The 27651-nt window shown below is 38.2% G+C and overlaps 1 protein-coding gene across 6 annotated transcripts in view; it reads right to left on the bottom strand.

Moving 5' to 3' along the window:
- Window positions 1-952: 952 nt before the first annotated feature.
- SHLD2 (shieldin complex subunit 2) overlaps window positions 953-27651 on the bottom strand; it is a 29832-nt gene continuing 3133 nt past the window's right edge. The window contains exons 2-13 of one of the 6 annotated variants that reach the window (XM_040071295.1): window positions 24323-24420; window positions 21035-21963; window positions 14496-14797; window positions 12926-13017; window positions 8500-11816; window positions 7850-7957; window positions 6896-7090; window positions 5887-6021; window positions 4715-4921; window positions 3643-3877; window positions 1912-2027; window positions 953-1346 (exon numbers count right to left, since the gene is read on the bottom strand). In XM_040071295.1, coding sequence (XP_039927229.1) covers window positions 1174-1346; window positions 1912-2027; window positions 3643-3877; window positions 4715-4921; window positions 5887-6021; window positions 6896-7090; window positions 7850-7957; window positions 8500-10888 — 3558 coding nt within the window. In that variant the 5' untranslated portion in view covers window positions 10889-11816; window positions 12926-13017; window positions 14496-14797; window positions 21035-21963; window positions 24323-24420 and the 3' untranslated portion in view covers window positions 953-1173. Of the gene's footprint in view, window positions 1347-1911; window positions 2028-3125; window positions 3413-3642; window positions 3878-4714; window positions 4922-5886; window positions 6022-6895; window positions 7091-7849; window positions 7958-8499; window positions 11817-12925; window positions 13018-14495; window positions 14798-21034; window positions 21964-24322; window positions 24421-26635; window positions 27084-27651 lie in introns of those variants that run through there. The other 5 variants (XM_040071297.1, XM_040071296.1, XM_040071294.1 and 2 more) reach the window with 5 other exon arrangements.

The raw sequence follows: 27651 nt of genomic DNA, 5'->3' as shown, positions 1-27651 counted from the left end.
AACCCCAAAGAGCTGTATTCACTTTTCAGCCCCACAAAACTACTGCAAACCAATCTGATAAGCAAAGCTATTGTGTTTGTTCTGGGAAGAAAAACTACACAGTTATCATACAGTTTACATATTACTAGAATAAAATGACTTTATCAAATCAATTTTGTCTTTTATTATGTCAATCATACCAATCAAGATCTTAAATGAAGCCGTTAGTAGTGTTTCAGTCAGTTGGTTTGTGCAGGAAGATGCATGCAATGTAGAGTGTCTGTTAACAAATACCTCTAAGGTGGGAAGTCACCTGTCTGACCTGATGTACGGTACGGTCCTCTCTTCTTACACATTGAAGTAACAATACTTCCAGCTTGTGCGTTCAGTAATTCCAGCTAAATTGTGAAGAAACAAATTCTGATGCACTTACCAATGTCCTCGTACTCATGGTCATTGGAGTGAAGGAGAAAGGCCCTTTCTGACTCTTCCTGAACAAGAGCTACTTCAAAGTGAGAAACATCATCAAATAAGGAGTTTGAACACAGTGTTTTTAACTGTCACATAACGAGCAATTCTTTTTACCTTCTGCTTTTTGTATAACATCCACCTCATTTGTGCTTGAGACTTACCTGAGCTGAAGGAGGTGGAATGATTACAAGACAGTTCTGTTTTACCAGAGAAAAGAGCAGCAGCAAAATTGCTGAGGGTAAATGGCAAAAATTCTGCTGCTAAACCACAACAGCAAAACAAAAACACCAAGCTACAGACAGCACATGGGATAAGACAAACAAAAATTGTATAACTAAAATATTACTGAATTCTGTCTGTCTTCCTCTGTTATGCCAGGTCTAAGGAAAATTCAGTCTCTCAATAGTAGTGGACTTTTCTGAGGAGAAGAAGGAAAACAGATACTGAAGAAATTGTTGGAGTTTATTAACATAATTATTAACATAAAAATACATATATAAAAATATACTTTATGAAAATTCATCAGTATTACTCCAGCTGTGTATACTATTACCAGATATTCCATACCACTCCTTTTGATGATTTTGCTTTTTCCATAAGTTAAAGCCAAAATCCTTCATTATAATTTTTTTTAAAGAGATCCGATTCCTTCAGCTAAGTAATTTTTCTTCTGATTCCCATCTGTGTGTCCTTATGGTCTATGTTATTCAGTTAGTGCACAGGTCAAAGTTCAGGATGAAAATTCAGCAGGTGGAAATCCTTTTGCAAAGGATAGCTGTTCTCATCTAGCACAAAGTGGCTTCTGATTTCCAGCACATAGGATGCTTCTGTATCTGCCAGCAGCGAGTGGCACAGATCTGCTACGATTGTGCTGTAGGTTAGATCTGAAGAGGGCACTGCAAAACACAGACAAATTCAATTTACACTTGAGTTTCACAATAGCACCTAACATTCAGGTTCTACCTCCATGAAGCTCCATTGAATTACTGGAAGTAAAGTTCAACATCTGAATAGAAAGTTACCTTTTATTTTTAATTCATTTTTAAAAACAATAAGCTGAGCCTGTTTCTCATTAAACTGTTAACACCTGTGAATCACATAAAACACCTCTCCAGCCAAACAGAATGTATCAAGTGCAGCTTGTCTGAAACACATCATGAAAACAAGCCAGCTACTTCTAAAAGCTCCTAAGAAATTCTATTTTGTACATAAGGAATCCATTTAGTTATTGAATATTTAGGTATGTAACTGCAACTATTTAGTTATATAATAGGCATTCACTCATCTCACCTCCTGTTGTTGCAACCTCTCCTCTGAAACTCTGAGTTTGACAGAGAGCCACTGAAATATTCTTTGATGTTGGTTGTTTAGGGTTTTTTTAAACAGTCAGTGATTAAAAATTTTGCTTCCATTGTGAACTTTGCTGCCTGTTTCTATCACAAGTAATTCATTAATCAGTACCTACTAATCTCTTCAGCCAGTCTGCAGGAATATTGAGGAAGATTTTTTCCACCAACTCAGACACCACATGAACACAAATTTCATATCCTTCATCTTCTACTGTCATCAAAGCAGGTCTAGATTAGAAAACAAAGCTTCATGAAAGTTAGCAGCTATGGCTTGTTTTTTATTGAGGCAAAATTTTAGAAAGCACAACAATTTAATCTTACTCTGCAACATAATACCAAGAAATAGAAAAATGAGAAAATCTCTATGTACTCCTCTGTCAAGTCTGTAGCACCGGAATCAGTTTGAGGAACGCATGAGGAAATGGCCTTAAACTGAGACAGGAGGCTCAGATTAGACATTAGAAGGAAAATTTTCACTGTTAGGCTGGTCAGGATTGCCCATGGAGGTGGTGGAAATGCAGAGTAGGGAGATAAGCTTAGGTACATCACTGGGAATTGTGCCATCCATATCAACATCACTCAGTATTATTTCATGTGTCTTAATACACCACTTCATAGCCACATAATACCAAGGTATATCTCTTGTACTGTAAGAAATACCAAATCTTTTCACAAACCACTAAACAAATAAAAACCCCTCTTTGGAAATACTCCCAAGGTGATGCATTCTTATTAAACTGATCAGAAGAAAAATTCAGGGCAAAAAATGGACATGTAAATTCTACATCTAGATGTGTTTCCAAGCTGAGAATGTGAACATTGGAAATCCTTCTCACTTTTCTACCACCTTCTGTGCAGCAGCAAATTGAGGTCCCTCATGCCCACTGAGATTTTATAGTCTTATGAAACACTGGCAGAACCTTTTCAGTTAAGGAAAAAACCTCTTTGCACTTAATCCTCCCTCACAGGAAAACAAACAGCACATAAAGATACAAGACTATTTTGCTAGAGGAAAAATACTAAGTCACTACCTGGTTAGATAAATAGGATTTTTAAGTGATAGTCCTAAATATAGGAATAGTAATATTAAGTAATTAAGTAGTTGCATTTAAGTCAATGATTCATTAAGCTCATTATGAAAGGGTTTAGAAAGAATCTTAGAAAAAAATTAGATACAAAATGTACATATTCTAGAATTATTACATCCATGGTTGTCTCAATAAACAATCTCTAGCTACATGTCTTTCTAGTCACTATGATAATTACATTTCAAAACCCCAAGACGAATGTGAGAATTGAGCAATTAGTTAATAAAGATGTACCTACATCAACTGGATGCACTTAGTTTATTTTCTCTAAGTGGGAATGTACGTGTCTCACAGTGCCATCTGCTGATAACTCACTATCTCTGCTCTCCAAGAATGTCTACTGAAAACATTTGTCAGTATTATTTCTGCACAGCTGAAACTGACTAATCAGTTTAAAAACATCATTCTGCATTCACATGATTTCAGATTTAGGCTGGAACAAGATTCTCGAGGAGTTTTCCTTTGGTCCTCAAGCTTGTACTCCATCTTAGCTGTATCTGACACAGTACTGGATAAACATCGCTCCTGCATGATATAGTATTCAAAGAAATTAAAAAGTTAGATTTGAACTAAGAATATCATGAATAAATAATGACAATATAATACAGCAATTCAAGAACAACAGCTTGAAAATTCGTTAGAGAAACAGGGATTGCTAACCACACTTTAAATAAAAAATTTTCAATAGGCAGAAATTAAAATGAGAAAGTTAACCTCCCTAATAATACACATTACTTTAGTTCTAGTTTGTTTACCTGTAGAATGTTTTGACTTGGCTGTATGGCAAACATCTAATACATTGCTTGTAGATCATGTTCTCATCTGCCTGTAGTTCCAAACCACATTTGGCACAACCTGAATACGTAATCATAGGCAGAGAAGCCAAAACACATTCCAGTGAAGTGTCAGAAGAGAAGATGATTTGCTTGTACTGACCAGTGGAAATGGTAAACTTCAGTTCCAAGATATGGGCTTTCACTTGAATCACTCCTACAAAAACAATTCAAATCTGAATGAAGCTTGATTTAGAACTGAAAGCAAAATCAATGGCTACGGCTGATTCAAACCCAAAATTTCTGTGAAAAACTTCCTCAGTTTTTTCCCCCTTCACTCATATTTTTAGAGATATTGTATTCAGTGAAAAACCCTGGTGATTAAATATTATTTTAAAATGTATAAAAGTACTACATTTTCAGGTACTGTATCAGTAGATGCCACTACAGAAGGTGCCTGAATAAAAGATCAAAATTGTGCAAAAAATTTCCAAGTGATTTTCTTCCCTCTGTTTCAAAGACACTGAAAAGCATAGCTTAAACAACTTAGCTTTTCACTATTTATATATAGAGTTAAATGCTGCAAGAACAACTTTAATAATTTGCTAGAATTTAACACCAACCATAGCAATCTTCTAGGTTTATCTGGGAGAGTGTGACTGTGTAAAATGTCTTCTTTGTCCTTTTGTAAGAAGTTTTCAATAGCAGTAGCTATTTTGCTTTAGAGAGTTCCAGTGTTTGAGAAACACTGATAAAGTTTCAGCAATTAGTCACATCATTACTGGACTGGTTGGGAGTGGGCAGCAAAAGTCAGCATTTCCCTCTGTGTTCCAAAGCTGACTTTGCACACACCACACCTCTCTCTCCCCCAGCCTCATGGGATGGCGGCTGCATTCAGTTTGGCCAAGTACAGAGCAGCAACATCCAGAATAAATTCAGAACCAGACCTGATTCTATCTTTAAAAAACCACCATCCTACTTCATCAACAGAGCATCTCTTTTGTCTACTTATGCACGGCACAACAGACATTACAGAGCTAGGGATAACACTTACCTGAGCATTTTTCTTCCAGGTGTGCCGAGAGCCTTGTCAACTCCTTGAGGGACGTTTGACTTTTCTGAAACTTTTCTTTAAATTCAACTGCCCTTTTGTCATCATCAAACAAGCACTCATAGGATGACCATGGAGTTGTGTGCAGTTCCACGTCACCTGAGACAGAACTACGTTGGACCAAAAGGTATTTGAAGTCCCACAGGTGGTCTACAGAACAAAAAAGAAACCAGAAGAGTTTAGTCTCTATACTGTGGTTAATTTACAGGAAGCCAAGGTCACTTACAAGATTGAGAAACAAATCAGAAGGCATTCCCATATGGTCAGCTCTGGCAACTTCCTTTTAAGTGTGATGACATGTATGGTTTTCCCTCTCCCTAGAAACTTTGCATGAGTTGTCTCATAACAAATTTCATTTCACTTCTACCAAATTCAGCAGTAAAGACAACTCAGCCTTTTGAAATAGAAACCAGCTCTGAAATTTGTTGTCAGTTCTAATGCTGGCAATGTCTCAGAGAAAAAATCTTCATGTTATTAATCAACTTCCATTCTTTAATATGTCCCTGTTTTTTAATCTTCTATCTCCACAATTATCAATTTCACATAAACCTAGTTTAACTTATCTTAAAAGAACAAGACTTGGAATAAATCAAAATTTGGCAGTAGTCACTGCTGACACACAGTCTATGTAATTCTTACAAGAGATGTTTTTACTTAGTTACAGCTGGACTTGATCTCAAGACCATCAGGACATAAAGCCTGACACAAGTAAGGTGGAAAGCAGAAAATGAAAAAAAAAGGAGTAGAAAAAACCCAGCAATTCATAGTAAAGCAGACAATGACAACGAAGGCCCAGGAAAACTGGTAACAGCTAACACTCACAGATTTTTATAGTTACATAACCAGGCACTATGCAAATAAGTGCAGCTTGTATATAGATTCAAGTTTTTAAGTATTTATGCCTTCTCAGCCTTCTAAAGTGCATTCAAATTCTGATGCTGATGGCACTGCTTCTAAACACAGGAGGCATGTTAGAATTAGCATAAAATGTGTTACCCCCCCCAAGGGGAGTATGTAAAGGTTAAATGGATAAATGTTACCAGCTGAACATTTAAAAGGCACTAACAGCATCACAAAAATCCTTTTACACCTACCAACAGGAGCAGGGACCTTACCTTTTTTCTGCTGAAGCTGGGGGCACCAGGCAGCTCCTGCTCCCCACAAAACCATCCTATAGTGTTGATCTCGGTTCTGTTCTACTGTCAGGATAATTTTTCTCTGGTTGCCACCTCTATAGCTGTACACAGATTCTGAAAAGCATTGAAATTACATTACTTCTGCAGTAAAAAGCATATAAGCACACAAACCCCATGTGCCTCAGTATTACACTGAAATCATGGTGTTATCACATTTTATACTACAATTAAAAGCAAAGAATACCCCTACAATTTCTTCTGGACAGAAAATAATCTGATTTCTTCTGCAACAGGAATCTAGTTTGAGGGAGTGCATACAGTATATTAATTTACTTTTATCCATTTAAGTATTCAGTAACTGGACAACTCCCTTGGAAGCAGGAGGTATTTGAGTTTCTTTCAGCTCCTGAAATCCTGACTTGTATTGAGTAGAAAGAAATTGTACTCTCCCAGCAACTGTTGTAATTGGAAGTTCCCGTAACTTCTGTAGAATATAGTGGAAGAAACATTTCTCTAGAAGTTTTCATATAAAAGAAAATTATAGTCATGTACAAGGCACACTATTAGTGTGTCACTAAAAGTATTAATAACAGTGCATACAAATTGCAACAATTAACATCTCTACACCACTCTTATCCAGGACACTGCATGTTTGTTTCAGTTCCACACTAAAACTACAGCATTTTTCATAAATAAATTTTGAACAAGAACACCTGGATGAAACAGCTAGCTAATATTTAGTTCCAAGGTTTACACACTAGAGCAAGTTATGAAGATTTCTATCTTCAAAATTCTGCATTTAAAACTAATAAACATGATATTGACCATGTGGGTAGAAACTTTTATCTTACTAATTCAAGATGATGGTACAATTTGATTACATTTTTGTGCAAAGCTTGAAGTCAAGCAGTGAGAAACATCTCGCCTTGCAAAATTGCTATTAAAATTCCACCTACTGCAGAAGTTGAAGTCCAGTGTGTGAACTTACCTGTTAACACAGAAATATTGATGATTTTCAGGATTGAGTGCACCAAAGTATTTGGCTGGAGCTGATCTAGCTGCACATACTGAACATCATCCAGTCTCTGAACTTGTCTTTGTGGAATGTCTCTGAAGTGTGGAAATTCTGATGATATGTATGCCAATAAGCCATGGAGAACACCACCATCCACCAGAGGATAAACTTATACAGAAAAAAGGCAAACTCACAAACTGTTTCTTAAGCTTAGAAGTATAAAACCTATGACTTGGAACATGTTTACACTGACAAAATCCAAAGAGTTTAAGAATAATTTGAATGTAAGAAATTTCTGAGATATATAACACTTGATCTGAAATTAAACTGTACTTCAGGGTACTATCAAGAGGAGGCAGATGAAGTTAAGCTAAGTGCAATACTTTAAAATACACCAAAAAAATCTTATATAATAGCTTGGTAAGAAGAAAAGCATTCTTGATCATTGACCTCAGAATCTGCCTTAAAAAGCTCACATCACAACAGTGGACATCATAAAGACAGTAAGAAGTATGGTGGTACTTCCACAGTATTTTCCCCTCAGTCTTCAACCCTCCATGGCCTGCAATTTATCACTTTCCCTCAATGGATCTACACACTCCATTTCACAAAAAATTTAATCTCCATGAAATCTCAGACATCACACAGCCAGGTCCTGGGATGACGGCTCTTTCCTAAACTAAACTTTTTTTTTTTAGAGTTCATAGTGGCAGCCACCAAACTTTACCATGATCTCCACATGCCCATCTGATGTCATGTCCACATCTTGTGCTCAGCTGTTCCTGTCATACTTTTCTATTGTGTTTTGCACCTCCCAGTTGCACCCATTTCCAATTCATCCCCTGTGTGAGGCATTGCCAACAAAATGAAGTACTTGAAATAGCTGTTACTGTGATTTTCATGGCAACTTATGCACTACAATCTTACATTCTTCTGGATTGAGAGCTGAGCAGTTCCCCAGATTGAGTAACTGACTGGTAAATGTAGACTGAAGCATGACCTCTCCACACCAATGATTCTCGTACATTATTACATCTGCAAGAAAAAGAAAAGCAACCTTATCAACCCATGTGTCGACAATACTGAAGTGTATCATCTTTTGATGTATGATCTTTTGACCATATAAACATCTTGCATACAGATGAGTAAGGCACAGGGTTTGAAAGAGATCACTTGGAAACACAGCTATTTTTTAATTTTTAATCTACCAACACCATTTACAATGAGTTAATAAAATTTTCTCATTAGTTTGATATAATTCTTAAATTCCTTAGCCTCCTAGCAGACTGCTTAGGTCTGGTTTTCAGCAGCACTTGTCCTTTTCAGGAACAACTGTTTTAAAACACTGACACCTTACAGAACACCCTGATTCTCCATGTCTGTGTCTGAGGGCAAACTTCCATGGAACAGTCAATGTTCCACTGGTGGGATGACCGAGAACTCAAATGATATAAGTGACGTAAGAAAGCAACTTACAAATGCTGAACCACAGCTCCAAATTACTAATTACATTCTTCTACTTTAAACAGGCATTTTAAAGATCCATATTTTAGAAAGGCAAACAAAAGAATTCTCACCCGTAAGCAGTACGATATCCCCAGGAAACACAGTGAGGGACCAAAATGCAGCACCACGCCACAGCACCACCTTTCTCTCGATTTCTGACTGGTCCATAACAACAATTGTTGCCACAGGAACTTTACACGAAGATTTTGGTTTAGTCTTCATCTGTATTTCTTTGATATGACAAGGATGTACAACTGTGACCAAAATGTTGTACTTTTGATTTTTGCTGCAGCAATTCTTAAGCAGTGATAATTTCTTCTGGAGTTTCTTGAACTCTGACATCCTGTCTGGATCTACTCTCCCCCCAGAACCAGGCGGAGAAGAATTCAGTTTCGCTCTCTTGGATTTCAGCTGTCTTTTAAATGCTGAGTGGAAAAGATGAAAGGAATCTTCGTACTTGCGGGGCCTTTTAGAAGAGTTCTTGCGAGAACAGTTCCCTTGAGAGCACAGTATTCCAGAGCTCAATGGCTCAATACGGACTTCATTTACAAATTGCTCAGCAGGAACATTAAGTTCTTCAAACTCTCCTGCATTTTCCTGAGCACTTTCTTCCCGTTTTGTAGCTTTAATCCAAACATTTTCCCCATCATCCTCAGAACTGAAAAGTTCAAGAGAACTTGCATGCTCTTCCATATATTCATTTTCAGTCACATTAGTAGCGCATGTTCCGACACCAGAATCACATTGGAAGAGATCACGCTGTCGTTCTTCAGCTTTTTTGCCCGCTTCTGTTTCTGATCGTTTTACAATTCTTTCCTGAGTCTCATTCTGTGCAAAAACAGCCACCTGACTCGAAGTGACTACACTACAAAATTCAGTGTCTGCTGACACTGCAAAGTCTGCACAGCCATTTGCTTCTGTTGCTTTGGACTCCTGGCTTTTTTGGAGAAGCACATCCATATACTGACCGAGGCGTTCGTGGCGCTCACTTCTGCGGGCTGCCTGAGGCCCCGCAGAGCGCAGGTGGATGCTGACCCGCTCAGTGCTGGCCAGCAAGGCACAAATGGCAGAGCTGCTGAGTTCTGAAGGACTGCCTTTTCTCTCCCTGAGCTCTGGGCAGCAGGCACGTGATGCTTTCTCTTGTGCAGCTGATTCTGCCCAGCTCTGGGGCAGGTGCTGACCTGCAGCCTGATTTACCGCTGCAGGTGTGGATCTATCTTTGGGTACTCCACAATCAGAGCCAGTTAAACTCGTGCTCTTTTTCGGTCTGCTGCTACAAGTTACTGCCACAGGGGCAGGAGATGTCCCATCTTTTCCTACTTTTGCCATGAGCCTGCCCTGCTGAGCCCTGGCCCCACTTGCAGCGGCTCCTGTGAGTGTGGGGCTTTCTGCCTGGGGCGCTGGGGGGACAGCAGCACCGCTGGCAGGGGCTCCTGTGAGCAGGGGGCTCTCTGCCTGGGGCGCTGGGGGGACAGCAGCACCGCTGGCAGGGGCTCCTGTGAGCAGGGGGCTCTCTGCCTGGGGCGCTGGGGGGACAGCAGCACCGCTGGCAGCAGCTCCTGTGAGCAGGGGGCTCTCTGCCTGGGGCGCTGGGGGGACAGCAGCACCGCTGGCAGGGGCTCCTGTGAGCAGGGGGCTCTCTGCCTGGGGCGCTGGGGGGACAGCAGCACCGCTGGCAGGGGCTCCTGTGAGCAGGGGGCTCTCTGCCTGGGGCACTGGGGGGACAGCAGCACCGCTGGCAGCAGCTCCTGTGAGCAGGGGGCTCTCTGCCTGGGGCACTGGGGGGACAGCAGCACCGCTGGCAGCAGCTCCTGTGAGCAGGGGGCTCTCTGCCTGGGGCACTGGGGGGACAGCAGCACCGCTGGCAGGGGCTCCTGTGAGCAGGGGGCTCTCTGCCTGGGGCACTGGGGGTACAGCAGCACCGCTGGCAGGGGCTCCTGTGAGCAGGGGGCTCTCTGCCTGGGGCACTGGGGGGACAGCAGCACCGCTGGCAGGGGCTCCTGTGAGCAGGGGGCTCTCTGCCTGGGGCACTGGGGGGACAGCAGCACCGCTGGCAGCAGCTCCTGTGAGCAGGGGGCTCTCTGCCTGGGGCACTGGGGGGACAGCAGCACCGCTGGCAGGGGCTCCTGTGAGCAGGGGGCTCTCTGCCTGGGGCACTGGGGGGACAGCAGCACTGCTGGCAGGGGCTCCTGTGAGCAGGGGGCTCTCTGCCTGGGGCACTGGGGGGACAGCAGCACCGCTGGCAGCGGCTCCTGTGAGCAGGGGGCTCTCTGCCTGGGGCACTGGGGGGACAGCAGCACCGCGGAACTTTCCAGACACGAAGCCGTGCGCGTGGCACAAACAGCGCAGCTCTCTCCAGCTCTCGGCAGCAGGCCCCGAGCCGCTTCGCTCCAACCCCTCCAGTGGGCTCGGGATGCTGGGTGCTCCCACAAAAATATGGATTTGAGGTCTTCTTAACATTTTTGACTGCTGTGTAAGTTTGACTTTAAGTAAGGTGGTTTATGCAGTAAGCACAATAATGTGCATTAGCAAATGAAAAAACCAAAAAATTTTTACTTTTTCTTTACAATTTTAAAAACACCTGAAATTCATGAGAGTATTTCATAGTTTGACTGGGAAAAACGCTACCTGACTACTTAAACCCTATAAAAATAGACGTATAAAATCTAAAAAGGGGAATTTATTTTAGAAATATTTAACATTTGTTTGTGTCACGCTCGCACAGAAAAAGAAATTTACAGCAACACCTAGCTGCTGATTCTGATACATGGAAACACATTATAGCGAAGTTAAAATTAAATTTAATTATTGACCTGTTTGTCCTCATTTATTATTGCTAATTAAACGTGATTTCAGTATTCAGTACTTGATTTTAACTCATCTGAAAAAAATGTAGGAAATCTTCATAGCATGGTTAGGACATCATTTCATTTCCCAGAAAATAACAGTTTCAACTAAATGAATAAAACACTAGAGCTATTTAAAATTAAAGTTTGCTAGCAATGCAATATTTTACATGCCGTTTTAGCCTGAAACTACTGATAAAATTTAATTATTTAATAACCACTAGGAGGTCAGTAAAGCTTGAGCAGGCAATTTAGGATTTGCTTTAATTCATTTATGTAGTATCAAACTACTCAAGAATTACTAGCTTTTCTAGCTAATTAAAATTAAGCCAACTTACACAGCACACAAAAATAAGACCTTTTGTTTTTTTAAATTTCTTCTGTATAATTATAATCCTAAAATATGCAGAAAAAGCTGTAACTGTTCATTAAAATGCTATTTACAGTTACTTGTTTGGGGAGTGCTGCTGCTAATAGAAGTTGCTTCAATAGGCAATTTGCAGATGTGGAGAACACCAGAAAAAATCCAAGAGCTAATCCAGCTGTAAATAGAAGGAAAAGACCACTAAAACAAATGCAGCATTGAAAACTATGCAAATTTTTCATTTAGCACTAATTAAATTAGCAACCATTTTCCTAACAACCCCACTAGGGGTCGATAAATCTGCACATTCATAAGGCTCCTTGTAGCATGGACAAAGCAATAAACATCCTGGAATACTGATCTATGGTTTATTATTACTGTCACAGGAAAAGCGATATATAGCCACTAAAACTAGATAGGGCAAAATACAAAGAAGCTACAAAACCCAGTGACTGGTATTGCTCACTTTAATGCTCAAAACAAAACAAATGCCACTTAAAGCATCGGAGTGTCCAAACTTCTGCAGTTGTACATTTAAATTTAGTCGCAGGATATGGACAGTACCCAAAGCTGTGAAAGCTCTGAGTTATATAAAGAATGGTAATATACAAATAACCAGAAGAACAGAATTTACAGTCAACACTAAAGTAGTGGATCAGATAAGGGAAAGACAAAGCACAGTGACAGTGAGGATGAACCCCTGAAGAAGTGATGCTAATCAGTTTTGCAGACAAAAGGCTGCCTAATATACTTGATGTAAAAAGCTTAGTAACAGATCTGTGACAAATAGAAAATGTTACTATCAGTTCAAATGAACTAGGGAGATGTTCAGTTACCTAGAAATCTATCAGCCCCTCATTTAAAGTATCACAACTCTTTTGCTTTTCGAGGTGTTTAAAGGTTTACAAGTTACACAAAAATTCAGAAAGTTTTCCTTAACTTTCCAGTTCTGTAACTTCTCTAAACTTAGGATTTGCTTTCCTGATTCCCATTTTGCAGTGCCAGTACATTCAAGGCCAGGTTCGATGGGGCCCTGAGCAACCTGGTCTAGTGAAATGTGCCCATTCCCAGCTAGGGGGTTGGGAACTTGATGACTTTTAAGAACCTTTCCAAACTGAGCTGTTCTATGATTCTATGGTCACACCAAAGGAATTGAATCTTGATGTTATATAATGAATGTTTGCAATTACAATATCGTTTATATTTTCAAAACATAAATTACCTTAGGAATGCTAAGTGACCTCTGCCTGCTTTCTTATTCATGTAATAGGTCCACTGCTAAATTACCTGCTTTGGCAATTTCCAAGTGACTTTTTGGGTCAAAGATGTCCAACTCCTTCCTGTACTAGGAATCACCCCGTACCTAAAATCATTCAAGTCTATAAATCAGAAAGAAAAGAAAAAAAAATAAGTTTACCTAAATTCTCTGTACGCAAAACTGTTTAAAGAACCTTTGTTTTGCTGCTTTAGAACAGAATTATGGCTCACTTAATGAGATTTGTTAGTGAAGCTCTGCACTTTGTCATAAATAAAAGTCCAATTGAAAGATCAATTCACTACAGATTTTAAAAGGTGAGCAAAAAACCTCAATCATTTTAGTAAATTTCTACTGCCACAGAAAAAAATCCATTTTATACTGTAGTTAAATTATCTGTGAGCAGACAGTGGGTTAACTAACGACACCAAAGATAACAGGAGCTAAAACTTACAAAGATACTACTGAAACCTGAATGCACATATCCATTATACCTGTTAATTATTACACCATTTCCTAATTTGTGGAAAGCTGCTCTTTTCCTAACAGCCAATGAAAGCCGAGCTTTTTATCTCTGAAATGGTCAGAGTCTGATTGACGGGTCAATGATCTATTAAAAAACAGCAACTACATCAGCAAGTTTTACATTTGCAAGACACTGCAACTTAAGTTTCATATACAGAAATTTATTATGCTACGTAGTGTATTTCCTCCAATCTAAACAGTAAGGCAGAAATTCTAAATTTAAAGGTTTTTTAAATGAACTATCATTAATGGATCGCTAATCTCTAGTGATTTGCTGCACATAGAACTAAGTTTAAAATAGCTTTAAAAATCCTCTTCCCATAGGTACCCTAGAAATATTGTGATGTTACATATATGACTTTAAAGTACCCTAAAACACCCTAGAAATACTCATTAATTTTATTCCATATTTTTCTACTCATTAATAGTATTCACTCACCATGATAATCATTAAACATTATGCCAAGGTAATTTAGGAGGTTGATACAGCTTCAGCTTCCTGTCATTCCTGAATATTCACAGTAGCCACATGCCTAAATCTCTGTTTTGAGAAGTTACATCCAAATAGTCTCATCAAATCTTTACTTAAGCCCTGCACACTGAAAGCAAACCACACTAATTCAACCTCTGGTTAAGAGTTTCTTTATCTCTGTTACATACTACAGAGTTTCAAGCTACAAATAAAATTACAGAAATAAAAGACAGTAATGCATCAGAAGGCAAAGGACTATAGCAATATAATGCAAAAGTGTTCTTTCCCCTCCAGAAGCATTACAGTTTTAGGAGATAAACAGTGTAATCTTTTAACTTCCTACTTTGATTTGCTGCAGCTTGATGATGAACATCCTAAATGCTAAGTGGTTAATGACCTGATTCCCCCCAAAAATGCAAGAAAACATCACATTGTCCTTTACCCGCTGAAAAGCTGGCCCAGTAAGTAACAAGTACATAAAGCAGGATATTCCTTAAATTCTAAATTTTAACTTATATTGTGAACTTTACCCTCCCATATTCACATACTTGATTTTATACTCCTCCTACATGTACTATAAAAAATTAAAGGATTTATTCATCTACCTTACAACAGAGGGAACTGAATTATTCATAGCCATCTTCAGAGTATTTCGTTTCAGTTCAATTCAAGCTGCAGGCGTGTCTGGCTGGGCTTTTCTTTTTTTGACAACTCAACCCATGTGATTCTGGAGTAGAAAATCTACTACAACAGTTGCCAATCAAAGGAAAACCAGGAAAACTTCTTGATGCAGAATTCTGATTACATCACAGGAAACTCTTCGGGCACTTTCACCATGCTGCTCAAATCTCCCTCCAAAATTCACCACGATCTTTTTAAAAAGCCAGGTACCTCAGCTGCACAGTAACTTTGAAAGAAGAAACAGCAGGCAGTGTAGTAACAGTTTCATACACTTAGAAACTGAAACAACTCTCGGCTGAAGTGATGAACACATCACACCTTTGCTTGCAACTTGTGCAAGAAAAAGAAGGGTGATCCTTCTGCCAACAATTCCTGCTGGCACTGCACGTGAATCAATACACCAGCGACAGCACCTATCCACTAAATCAATACGCCTGGTCCAAACACACACTAAGGAACACAATGGAAAATACAAACTGACAGGAAATCAAACCAAGAAACTTGTAGCTGAAGCAGACTTACCCTACATAAGAGTGAGGGATCTATCATGAGGGCTTAAAAGATTACATGTGTATGTGAATGGCAGCTGAAGGAGATTTACATGCATTGCATCAGCCAAGGTTGGTGGGAAGCACCAAGAAGTCAAGGGAACACAGATGAGGGAGAACATGCACAAACACACAGGCAACTGGGGAATGAATAGGACAGGTCTTATTTCTGTCATGCATTGGTACGTGATTGGTACAATCACCAAACTCCTTTTAGCTGAATTGGGACTGCAGTCCTGTCCATAACTGACCTGTTGAACCAAATGTGATTTTACACCAGGATGGTGATTTGGCTCCCATAATAACACCATGGAATACTGCGCACAGAGGCTGCTGTCAACCAGACCTGTGGTATGGCAAGAACCTGCTAGCTGACCTCAAAACTGATGAAAATCACAAGCCCTCATTTGCCCACAGCAGTATCTGTAATTAATATAAAGTTACTTCTAAATGAGGTACTTAAGTTATTATTGACCATAAAATATTTTTTATTAGTATTTACTGTTGAAGTTAAACAGCAGCACTACTAATCCATTCACTATTTAGTTCTTCTCACTGGCTATTACCAGAGGATTGTAATACCATTTGGACTCGAGATAGGTACAGCTGCTTTACAAGTACATAAAAAATACACAAAACCTGTACTCCGCAATATGTAGTCATAAAACATGAGGTGTCCATTTTTTTTTCCTTATTTGGGGGACTTTCAGTAACAAGATGATTTTTAGAATATGGAAGATCTACGGTTTAGGTGTCACAATAGAAACCCTCCTAATCCTGCAGCAGCAGGGAAATAATTTAAACCAGAAATCAGTGTTCTAAGCAGTTCCATAGCCTGACATTGTAAAAAATGTTAAATCAAAACACTGAGTAAGAAGAGGCAAGTTGTTCTTCATAACTATTACTGGACTATGAATATACAAGAAGAAGGCAAGCAAGGTTTCTAAAGCTGTGCTCTAGAAGGAAAATACTTTCCTGGATCTGAAAGGAAGACATTTCTTCTGTAAATCCAAGCTAGGATCATATAAAGGCAGCTACTGAGCAGTTGCATCAGCCATTTTATTTTAGCATTATTACTTTTGGAACCAAATGGTGAAAAAATCTGAACACTGATAATACACTTTCAATTCGGCCATTGAGATAGTCTTCACTGTGTTTGAAAACTGGAGTAAAGGTAGTAGACTTTTGTGATTAACTTGATAATTCTTTCCTCACTGTTTTTGTGCCTTTCAAGATGGCCCCTTAAGTAAATGCTATTTATTGATTTTTGTTTTGCAATACACAAAAACATATAATAAAGGAGATATGAGCATCCAGTGGCTGCTACAAACAAAAGAAGTTAAAAGTTCTATAGAACGCTGACCTTTTGAGTAGAAAAGAAAGATAAAGGTAAAAGGTCAAAGATACACAAACGTGCCATGCACGTTTTGTTGAAGAACACTCATTCCCCAAACCTTTCTTTTTGAGAACTATTTAAAAATTGAACTGCTATACCTTCTGTCAAGATATTGTTCCATCTATTTCAGCATATTAAAATGCCTCACAATATTAGAATGGCATCATTGTGGCTTTTTTTAGAAAAACTATTTAGTTTGCAGAAAATTTTCCACAGGTATCATTACCAAAGAAAATCTATGTTGGGGCTGAAACCTGATAAACAGAGGTAGATAAAACAATACAGGAACTAAGATGAAAGCAAGGTAACTGGTCGAAGAAACATCTTAATAACCTGATTTCCATCAGATTAACTGCTGGTAGATTTGACTGATTAGGACCAAAAGATAAATAAATAAATAGATAGATAAGAAATATTTAAAATGCAAAGCCACCAATATTATTTTCTCATCTTTACAAAAGCCTTACTCAGCAAAGATGAAGTTTTATAATGAAAACCTGGATGCTGACTGCACGTTCATAGTCCAAAATGGGATATTGTCACTGTTTTGGACAACAGCCAAAAGGTTAAGACTGTCCTTTTGCTTTTGTACAGTGGGAGACAGGGTGTGGAAAAGTTGTCATTCTTAAGTTTACCATGTAATCTATTTTATTACATGTGAGTAATCTACTAGTGCCAGGAAAATGTCTTTCACTCTCCACCACAAGTGGTTATGTTAGCAATAGAGCTTAACAGAAGCTGCACTTCCTCTTGCCTTTAAGACAAGTGGGATACTTCTCATTTGTCAGCATCACTAAACAATTCAAGTTCAGTCTGTCAACTGAAAAAATGAGTCACTCACTCCAACAAGTCATATTGGAGCACACAAGTCATCACTAGATCAAATCATGTTCCAAGGCTGATCAAAACTACAAGCTACACAAGGAGCTCCAGAAGAAGCCAGGTGGCACATGAGCCCACAAGACACCTTTAGACCAACAGCTCACTCATGACTTCATTTACTTCATCACTGCTCATACAGGATCCCTCCAGAAGATCAAATATTTAACCTTCCTGCAAACATAAATGGTAGCAAATACTTTTTGTCAGGACCGAACCTAAGGCACCAGACCTATCTATTCCCCCAAGCCACATTGTGCACATTTTATCTGTTCCTCTAGTGTGCAGCTACATCCTTTATGTGGCATCATTAGTGTATTTCTGTGATGTTCAAAGGAGCTGCAATCCAATGCAATCAATAGCTGATCTCCTCAGTACTTTCAGATCTCAGGAAGATGAAAGCTGGCTTTATGCATTTCTATAGATCCAGTGTCTCAAAAGAAAAGTTCAAACACATGCTTTGGATGTGAGCATTGTAATTTAAACAAAACTCTTGAGAGATGTTAGCTACATCATAGTACTGACTTTTATAACCAAATGCAGAATTTCAGTTCTTGGAAAAGCAAAGGATTTTCAAGATTATTTTAATATTTCCCTTTTGCACACACCCTAAGAATACACTTCAGCTGTAAGCAAAAAGGATTTGCTCTCCTATCTGTAAGTCGAGAGGTTTAAGATTTTTTTAAGAGATAAAGCTCCCTTAAGGAAACATAACCTTCAGACTTGGGCCAAACTGTCTCTGTACACTGGTGAACAGCATTGCAAAGACCACTGATGGTTCACTGCCCACGCTTGCTCCTTGTTGTGGCCACAGAAGGAACACACCTACCAACTTCTCTGCAGAGCTGCATGAATGTCAAACACTCTTTCATGGCTATTCCAGCTCTGTAGTAAAGTTGGTAATTTACTAGGGCACTGCAGGAAACCAAGACAAAAAATTCCAGTTGTTTTAAGTAAGAGCTAGAGTGAATCTTCTGGAAACAGAAACAAAGCTTTCAAGTTTTTTGGCATTTATCTAGGAGAAAAGTAAGATATGATAAATAAAGAAAATTAGCGTTAGCTTTTTAATATATAAGCCTTTACATTTCAGTGGTTAGATGGATGTTAGTTTAGCAAAGTGGTTAAGATTTAACAGGGAACAGGTGACACTGAGTAACTATCAACATAGCTGACTGAGCCAAAGGTGCCTTTTAGATGCAAATTTCCTTCTTTCAAAGAGGTAGCTTTTCTCTCAGACCTGAGGGCAGCAATGCACTTTGACTATTTATTAAAAATAATTTGATTTGATTATAGTTCAAAAAATTGTAGATCTCAATTTCTACCCTGTTGTGCCCCAAAACGTTAAAGGAAATCATCACAATTGAACAAAACGTGAACAAAGTGTATTAATTAAATTCCAGAAGTACTGATTTGGCCTTTACCCTTTTCCATGGTAACTCAGCTGTCTGAAAATACCTCAAGTAAAATAAAAAAAAAAAAAAATCAAGAAATGATGTAACAAGTCATCCTGAGTCTCCCTCTACTGTTCCAAGTCATAATGTGTAGCAGCGGGGCACAGCAGCATAACCACTGATAAAAACCAATTCTTGTACCTTTGTTCTCAGCCAAAGCACATCATTTTCTTCACTGTTTTTGTGTGAGGCAATACCTCAATTATTGTCTGCACTGTGCTATTATTGCTGTGTACCTTCACTCAGCCTTTGATTTGGTAACTTTTATAAATGTTTTTATTACTTGTAGCACTACATAGTCCTGCCCCAGAAATTTTAAGTTATTTAACTTCCAATGCTCCTGAAGTACGAAGAGTTAAGGATGGAAGCTAAAGAGATTTATCTATTTCTTAATTTGTCTTCATGCAGAAGCTGCTCCAATCTGAAGTAAAACTATAAATTGCTTCTTTCTGCAATATAATACAGACAGAGGAGAGATTAAAGAAATGGTCACCTCATAGTTTAACACCTTGTGTATTGCAACTGTAATCCTGTTTGCAAATGCAATTTTTTTTCTGTCTGCCAGATATTAAAAGTTCTATACTTGATTTTCACTAGAATAGAAACAATAGGACTGATGTACACAAGGCCAATATTTGCTACTAGCATATTAGCATATTCTTTATCCAGAAAACCTTGTGAGCTGCTATACAAAGCTAAAATCCCAAGAGTTTTCAAACCATATTTTAAAAAGCACTAGCAGGAAGCTTTCACATAGAACAGAAGAAGCAGTGTCAATGTTATAAATCTCTCTTTTTCAAGAGTACTCTTTAATGTCCCAACACATAATAGAGTCTGGTCCTAAAGTAGCCCTGAGGAGGGTTTTGTAACCCACCCTGATTCCATGTCAAGTGACATCATTTACAGAAAGACAGTTACTGCTCCGTGTGACTCGTGCTGCTTTAGGGCTATACACACCCCCTGAATTTTACCTTCTGTGAAAACATGGAAGAGGAAAATCAGAGGTGAAGAAACACAAGGAATTTGCTACTCATTCCATATCTAAGTATTCTATGTATCCAGCTAATGATTTGAGTAATTCCAGGTCTAACTTGCTTGTGTTAGGATGCACATGGAATATAAATAAACAGCTACTGTAGTATTGAGCATATGACAGGAAATAAGTAAATACATATTGGTTTCCCTTCCAATAAATTTCATATTAAAATCTGTTTATATGAGCTTGCTTTAAAAGATTTTAAAATTAGCAGATAAAGCATAAAACTCAAAAAACTTCTACACTAAACATATGATCCACTATCTTTCTCTAGAGATTAGTAACCTTTACAACAGACCAGAGGTACAGGTAATCAAAAAGCAGTACAGTCTGCTCTATCTTGGCTAACATTCTGAGTTACCTGACATGGCATTCCAAGAACTACACCTATGTTAGCATTACGTTTGATATAAAAACTTTATCTTGCAGATAAAACTAACATACCATCTAAATGAGTGTCAGTTCAGGAGCCACGTGCTCATAAAAAACATTAAGTGAGGTATGGCAACATTTCATGTTAAACTTTATGAAAGACTGGAGCAGAAGAAAATTAAAAAAAAAAAAATTGAAGGCATTTTTTCAAAACTAAAGCTAGTATTCATTCAGTAAATAGAAGGCATTCAGAGACAAGTGAGAATCAAAATAGTAACATACTTCTCTCTACAGGAACCTTATGACATTACAATATATAAACAATATATCATGAACTTTAGCTGCCAACAGAAAAACCATGCAGAAAACCAAAGAGTCTGATCACAGTGAGAGAAAAAACTAGTAAATGATGGGTATGGACGGAAACTTTCACAAAATGAGCAAGTGCAAGAATTTGATTTGATGAAGCTGGAAAGAAAAACATCCAAAACAATGTCCACTTAAATTGCATTCCTCATTAAAAAAGGCAAATACTGAAGAGGGAAGAGATAATATGGCAAGAATTAAGAACTGTGCAATCATACTGTACAGTTTTTAAGTCCTTCAGACATTATGATGTTACTTGTCACTGCTTTCTCCACATGGCAACCAAGTAAGTTCTACTTTACCAGCTCTCAAGGAAATTAAAATTCCAACCCCAAATGGGAACCAGCTGTCAAGTCCCTTCACCTATGCTTACCCCTTTAACTTGGGAAACAGTGTTTAAAAAACAAGCACTCACATTTTACATCCAGGTAAGTTTAAAGGATAAAGTTCTGATCCTGGAAACTATTCTGTGCAGTTCCCTTCTCCAGGCAGCTCTGAAGTGACAAGCTGTTTAGTGGGCATCTCAGCTTTCCTTGGAGCATGCACACATGGAGAAGGAAGCTGTCCAGCAGCAGCATTCTCCACTGCTGAGCACTGCAGAGCCACTTACACCGCAGTGCTGGATAGAACAGCGGTGTTACGCGAAGTTGTTCCTCTCCAAACAGAGCCCAGCTTCTTAAGACTATAAATACCTTAAAGACTGTCTTGACTCACATTCACCTTTCAAAAAAGAATATTTCACTCTTGCAGCCAATATCAGTATTTTGGAAAGTTGTGGGGAAACTTTACCCAAATAGGTCATATTCTTTCAAATTTTCAATAGCTCAACTTATATAAATCAAAATAAAGTTTAGTGGGGATTGAAGCTGTTCCAATGTAAAAGTTATCTAGGCTTTTCCACATTACATTAGCTTTCCAGTCTAGTTACAGGCTCCATGACAGAAATTTGCTACCACACTTCACATAAATAATATTCATGATACTTCAAGAGTAGTTCTATCCCATCATTCTAAAAATTATATAGTGACTTCTCAGCTCAGGAAACAGATGTCAAGAGCAGAACCTCTGACAGAAAGCTTGGCACTGATCTTTAGGATTAGGACTGCTTTAGGAGCGTTGTTGTGATGAGGGCTTGGAGCTTACTGCAGGAATGAACGTCTCACGCCTGAGAAGTCAGAGCTCTGCCTCCCGGGCTTCCACTGCTGCACACACGAAGGCCAGGGAACAGCTCAGCTGCAAAGTCTGGATTCCCAACAGGTCCATTAGAATTAGCAATCCATGAAGTTACAGAGCTAATAAAGTCACCTTCCTCCATCTCATCGCAATTTCATGCTCTTTCATGACCTAGGGTGGGAAAACAGGAAAAAAACAAACAAGTCTAAGTTCAAGAAACTACACTGCTTTGAACAAGTTGATTTGACCTTCTCAGCAAAAAGCACAATCATATCTACACTGGCATATTCCCAAAGAACTCATGCCAACCCCAGCATTTATTTTCTTTCCTCGTTGAGTAATTTCACCTTACTGGGCATTTCAGAAATTTTTCTAATCAAATATAGCCACAGGTCAAATTATATTACCTGCTCTTCACCTGCCATCATCCGATTTGCTGGATGAAGACCTGCTGAAAGCCTGATTTCTTTTCAGATATATAAAGCATACGGTATGGAAATAATTGAAATAAAATCTGCCAGCAAAACATAAATATAATGTATTTGACAACCATTCCTTTTATCCAAACTGACCCATTCAAGTAACTTACAGATGAAGCTATTTGTTATTCCAAGAGAAGTTCTGCTCATTCCTCTATCACTAATTTCTATGGGTTCTTTTAATCCAACAGAACCCACAAAAGCCTACATAACTTCTATTTATCATCACCTTCAACATAAAATTAATGAACTGCAGTTCCATTAGACCTTACGATTTCTGTTCTTAGGATTGACTAAATTGAATATGCTCTGAAAAAGGATAAACACTCAAGACAAGAAGTATTTTACTTATCACCTTGGAAAATAATCCAAGACTTTCCTATATTTCTTGAAGAAAATCAAGTCTGATAGGAAAGAAACTGTATGAGTTTACTAGAAAAAGCAAATTTCAGGAGTTTCTCCTTAAGAATACATACTTGCCATGCTCCATAATTTCTGGCCTATATTCATTCAGATATGAGGACCTTACAAGTTTGTATAACCAGCTCAGTTCCAAGCAATACTTAATGTATTTGTCCCCCTCATATTTTTAAGAAGTTGGGAATAAATTATCATCCAGATTTTTTATGGGAACTGAGGCAATGAAAGCTTAAGTAACTTACTTCTGGTTGCACAGTACATTGAACCAAGTGTAGAGCTCAGAGTAAATCTTACATACTCCTCAGAGTAAATCTTACATACTCGTACCTTAAACATTGCACTGCCATTCCCCGGTGCATAATCCTTCACCTTTTTGATAAGATACAAAACTACCCTTTTCACCTCAGCTTTTCACCCTACCTCTTGAGATTTTCCTGGTTATATGGTTTCTATATCTACAATTCTCTCTTCCTGCAATATGAGATTTATTGTCCTCCTCTGCTTTTGTTCCTTACTTGTGTAAGGAAGGTGGGTCTTGAGGTCTCAGGTGCTCCTTTACAAGCATAAAATAATCAAATGATTCAAAGTCAGGAGTAACACAGGGCATCTGATATAACTATTTTTGTTGTTGTTGCAGTTTAGTTCCTGAACCTCACACGCTATTTGAAGGAAGTTCTGTTACCTTATATTGTGCAGAACACAATATCCACACAATCAAGCCTTAGTTTTCAAAATGTTAAGAATTACTTTAAGTCTTAAGGCAATGCCCTATATTCTATTGTGACGTTAGGACTCATTCTGGGAGTAAAAAGATGAGTGTTTGTCACATAACAGACCTTTTTTTTTTCCTTTTAGTTAACAGGCCCATTAACTTCTTTAACTTGCATAACCTTCACTGAATTAGCCATCTAATAAACAAGAATAAACTGCACCTAAAACTGAGTAACATTAATGGACTTGCACTACAAGCATGACTTCAGGGTAGGTGAGGGGTAAAATATTTAGGGACAACAGAACAGCAAAGGAGAGTGGCTTCTAATTTCATCCTTCACCTACTCATCTGTTACTTTGAGGGTTTTGGTCACACGAGGAAGAAGCTCAATTTCTGCTTAAGTAGCCCAATGTTATATTGATGTAAATGTCACAGTGATAACATAGCCTTAAAACCTGAGGTGAACACACAGCATGCTGTGTTCATGAAAGCTGATCTCTAATGATAACTGAACAATCTAAAAGCATACATTATTCAGAGTGCCATTTAGTGGTCCTTTACTAATCTAAAGAAAAACACCAGGCTTAGGTGAAAACTGATAAGATGAAAGAAACCTTTTAGAAATAAAGATAAGCTTTTATAAATTCCATGGTGAATTTAATTCATTTAGTCAGAAGAACACAATACAGTAGCCCTTATGAAACCAGAAAATATCTTACAAATGACATGCAGAGACTTGCTTTCAAAGGAAAAAAACAGAAGATATGAAGAAGAATAGGTAAGTTAGGCATTATCTTGCCAACATCGACAAAATTATAAATAATAATCAAGAAAAACTTGATACAGTGTTTTCAGAATTTGTTCAAATGTGTTCAAGAAGGGACCATTTAATTAACACAGAAATATTTCCTTCTCCGACCTATTTTCTCATGCTGAGATTCCGCTGGGATGAGCTATACAACATTGATTTTGTGGTGGATCTCTGCATCCAGTGGGCACCATGAACAATCCTGAGGTCTGCGAAAGATGACCAAGAAAAGATATCACACATTCATTTTTACATCCAGCATAACCAGCTATTTCCACCCCACCCAGGAAATCCAAAATGTGTTGAAAAATACCAGCAAACGCACTCCTGGAGTTGTCTGATAATACCAATTTCAACTATATCAACAAACTTGAATGGCAATTCTTAATGCTTTGTATCTGGGCTTCACCCACCAATATATTTCACAGAAGATTTAAGCATTCAAACATATTTTAACAATCTTGATCTCCATAACGACTCTCCCAAAGTGAAAGAGGCTAAAGTTGATTTTGTTAATAGAAATGCAAACAAAAGCACTACAGGAGACCAGTATTCTCTAGTTCATAAGAGCTTTAATGTTTGTTATTTAAACAATACACACTACATTTATGTCAACAACTTCGATTGTCAATTGAGTATTAAACCAAGAAAAAACTGGTTTGCTGCCTGTGATGCTGTGATTCCAGGTTGGAAAGATCTTGGGTATAATTTTCAGCCAGCCAAGGACACCAAGAGTTGCAAAAAAAAAAAAATCCCACCCATTTCAATTGTAAATGTTACTTTCAACCAATTCTTATTTCACTCCCGGCAAACCACTTTCTACTATCTGTTATTTGATATGTTCACTGAAGTAGACAGGAATTTTCTAAAAAACATAATTTCCAGGAAATAAACTGACTAAAGTACATTATTTTCCTCCCAACCTTATTTAAGATAACAAAGCTGGCATGCTCACAGTGCATCTGTGGAAGATTTATGCCTGTATATCTATCCCATTTCCCATTACTAGCTTTTTCATCAGTTAATTTCAAACACAGTTAACAGCGAGATGAGAATCACAAATATTTCAGGATTGGGTAACTATATCATGCCCTCTTTTGTCTTTTAAATTAGACATGAGGAAATACCACTCAAAAGTTAAGCTTATGCCACAGTGACACAAACCAGCTGTTTACACAGATTCTCAGTGTTTCAGCAATTGAGGAAGGAGAAGCCTTTACACTGACCCACAAAAGCCTTGAATGGCCACATTGAGGGAAAGGTCACTGAGATCAGATTAATTTGTTACTGACTTCAGCAAGCTCTGGGTCAGACCTAGAGCCTCCAGAGAGAGTCACTCTTTGCCCTACCCATCTGAAAACCAGAAGTGGTGTTACAGGGCTAAGTGTCATTAAAAAGCATATTTAATATTTATCAGTTAGATTATCTGGCAATACCCATCATCAATATATTGATAGTAACAGTACTGAAACATGGCACTGAGAATTTCTGTGTATCTATAGACTGCCCGAGCAAGAGATGAGGGCATCAGCTCCTGTATACATGAAGAGCTTTTTATATCTGCTCTGTCACAGAGCTGAAGCAACCATTTGGCAACATCAGTCATCGTGCACAGCAACTATATAAACAGATGGAGACAGGAGGTCTTTAAAGCTAATAAACATAAGCACAACCACTTTTTGTGGCAATTAAAAATATTTACTCATGAAGCAGTGATCAGAATTTATTCAATATTTTGATTTCTGCAGCAGGATCATTACCAAGTTAAAACCTCAGAAAACTGCTCTGAACCACTTAGGAGGGTTTTTCCAAGTACCTTTCACTTACAAAGTAGGAATCCCTGTCAAATTCACATCCTAAACAATGGGTTAATAGAGCTATGACCAGAATTTTGCAATAAGAATGATACCTTATTTCATATAGATATAGATATATCAAATATTTGTAGAAGTTCTGGAAAAGTTAAAAAAAAAATCTTATGTTTGATTAAATAAGAAACTTAAATATTATTTTGCTTAGCTACAGATTATTTTTGTAGCAATGCCTCAAGTAAAAAACCAACATTCACTCTAGCCCAGTCTCTACTAGGCTAAACCTAGAACTTCCTACTTTACTTGCACAATTATGAGTTTCACTCCCTACTTTTACAGTGCTACGGACAAGCAAAAACAGTATTTACAGATAAAGAAAATAATAGCAACTTATTACTTCAACATAGCAGTCAGGAAAAACTTCAATTCAATATAAAGTAATATATAAAAACACTGAATAATCAGAACCCAGGTACCTAAGCATCTCATTAATAAGACAAAGTATTGAAAGGTTTAAAGCCTTTATCTCAACAGGAAATAATCTGAATACCTCTTCTCCAAATTTGCAACATTGCAGAAAGCACATCTCAAATTTGCAGCATGTGCAAATTACCTTCTGCAGCCTGCCTGGAAAGCCACCAAATTCAGGTTCTTCTTTATCAAGGCAAAAGGAGGAAAAGAAGAAAACCTACAAGTCTGCTCTCCAAATCTGCTATGGCTCAACACAGCTGAAGTTATTTATGGAGGAAAGGCTCTAAACCAATAGATCTCAGTATTGATATCTTATGCTATCAGTAACAAGGCTTTGGTCTCTGATTGGTTTTAAACAGATGACTGAAATGAAGATTTCTCGTCAAGTGTTCATTTGGTAAAAGTGCCCATATAGCCAGGCACAAATTAAGGGAATCTTCTGGGATTCACCAGAATTCCATGTAAAAGCATCTTACAGGGACAGCCCTCCAGCAACACAGAAACCAGACAAGTGTTCCTCACATCCTGGTTCATTCCTGTTACATCCTTGGCATAAAAAAGGGAGGAATACAATCAAGAAATATGGCACTTAGAGTTCAATAATTAATTCACAAATTTGGAATTAAAATTAGGATCAGATTACACTAATTAGTTCTTAGACTCTTTAATCTGTAGTATATTTGTTTCATTAAAAAATACATATTTGAAAGAACAAATGCTGTACCAACATTACCTGCCATTACTCTGAAGACTGAATGCTGTTACATTTTCCTGCAGATAAAGAAACTGCCATCTCCATTTACACATCCTATGCCAAAACCAATTTGACATGAAGTTTTTACTTTAAAGCATTGGGAAGACAGAAAATAAAACCCATGAACTTGGGAGCATCTCAAGCTAAAGATCTGGAAAATAATTAGATTTCCATTTGGTACTATTTTAGCACATTTTCCCCCAATATGCAGGCAGCTCACATGCAGGAGGATTTCTGTGAAGTCCTACAGGCTGCTCACCTGCATCATCTCCATTTAACACAAAACACAGGATTTTAGCCAAGAGGTGTGTGAATAGGACTACACTCGACATTCCTGTCAGATTAACATCCTCCCATTCACCCAGAAACTATTATGTAACTGTCCAGAGATCTGTTGATGCAGA

This window comes from Hirundo rustica, chromosome 8, assembly GCF_015227805.2.
Source record: "Hirundo rustica isolate bHirRus1 chromosome 8, bHirRus1.pri.v3, whole genome shotgun sequence".
Classification (NCBI taxonomy): domain Eukaryota; kingdom Metazoa; phylum Chordata; class Aves; order Passeriformes; family Hirundinidae; genus Hirundo; species Hirundo rustica.
This window is presented reverse-complemented; position numbering and strand designations above follow the sequence as displayed.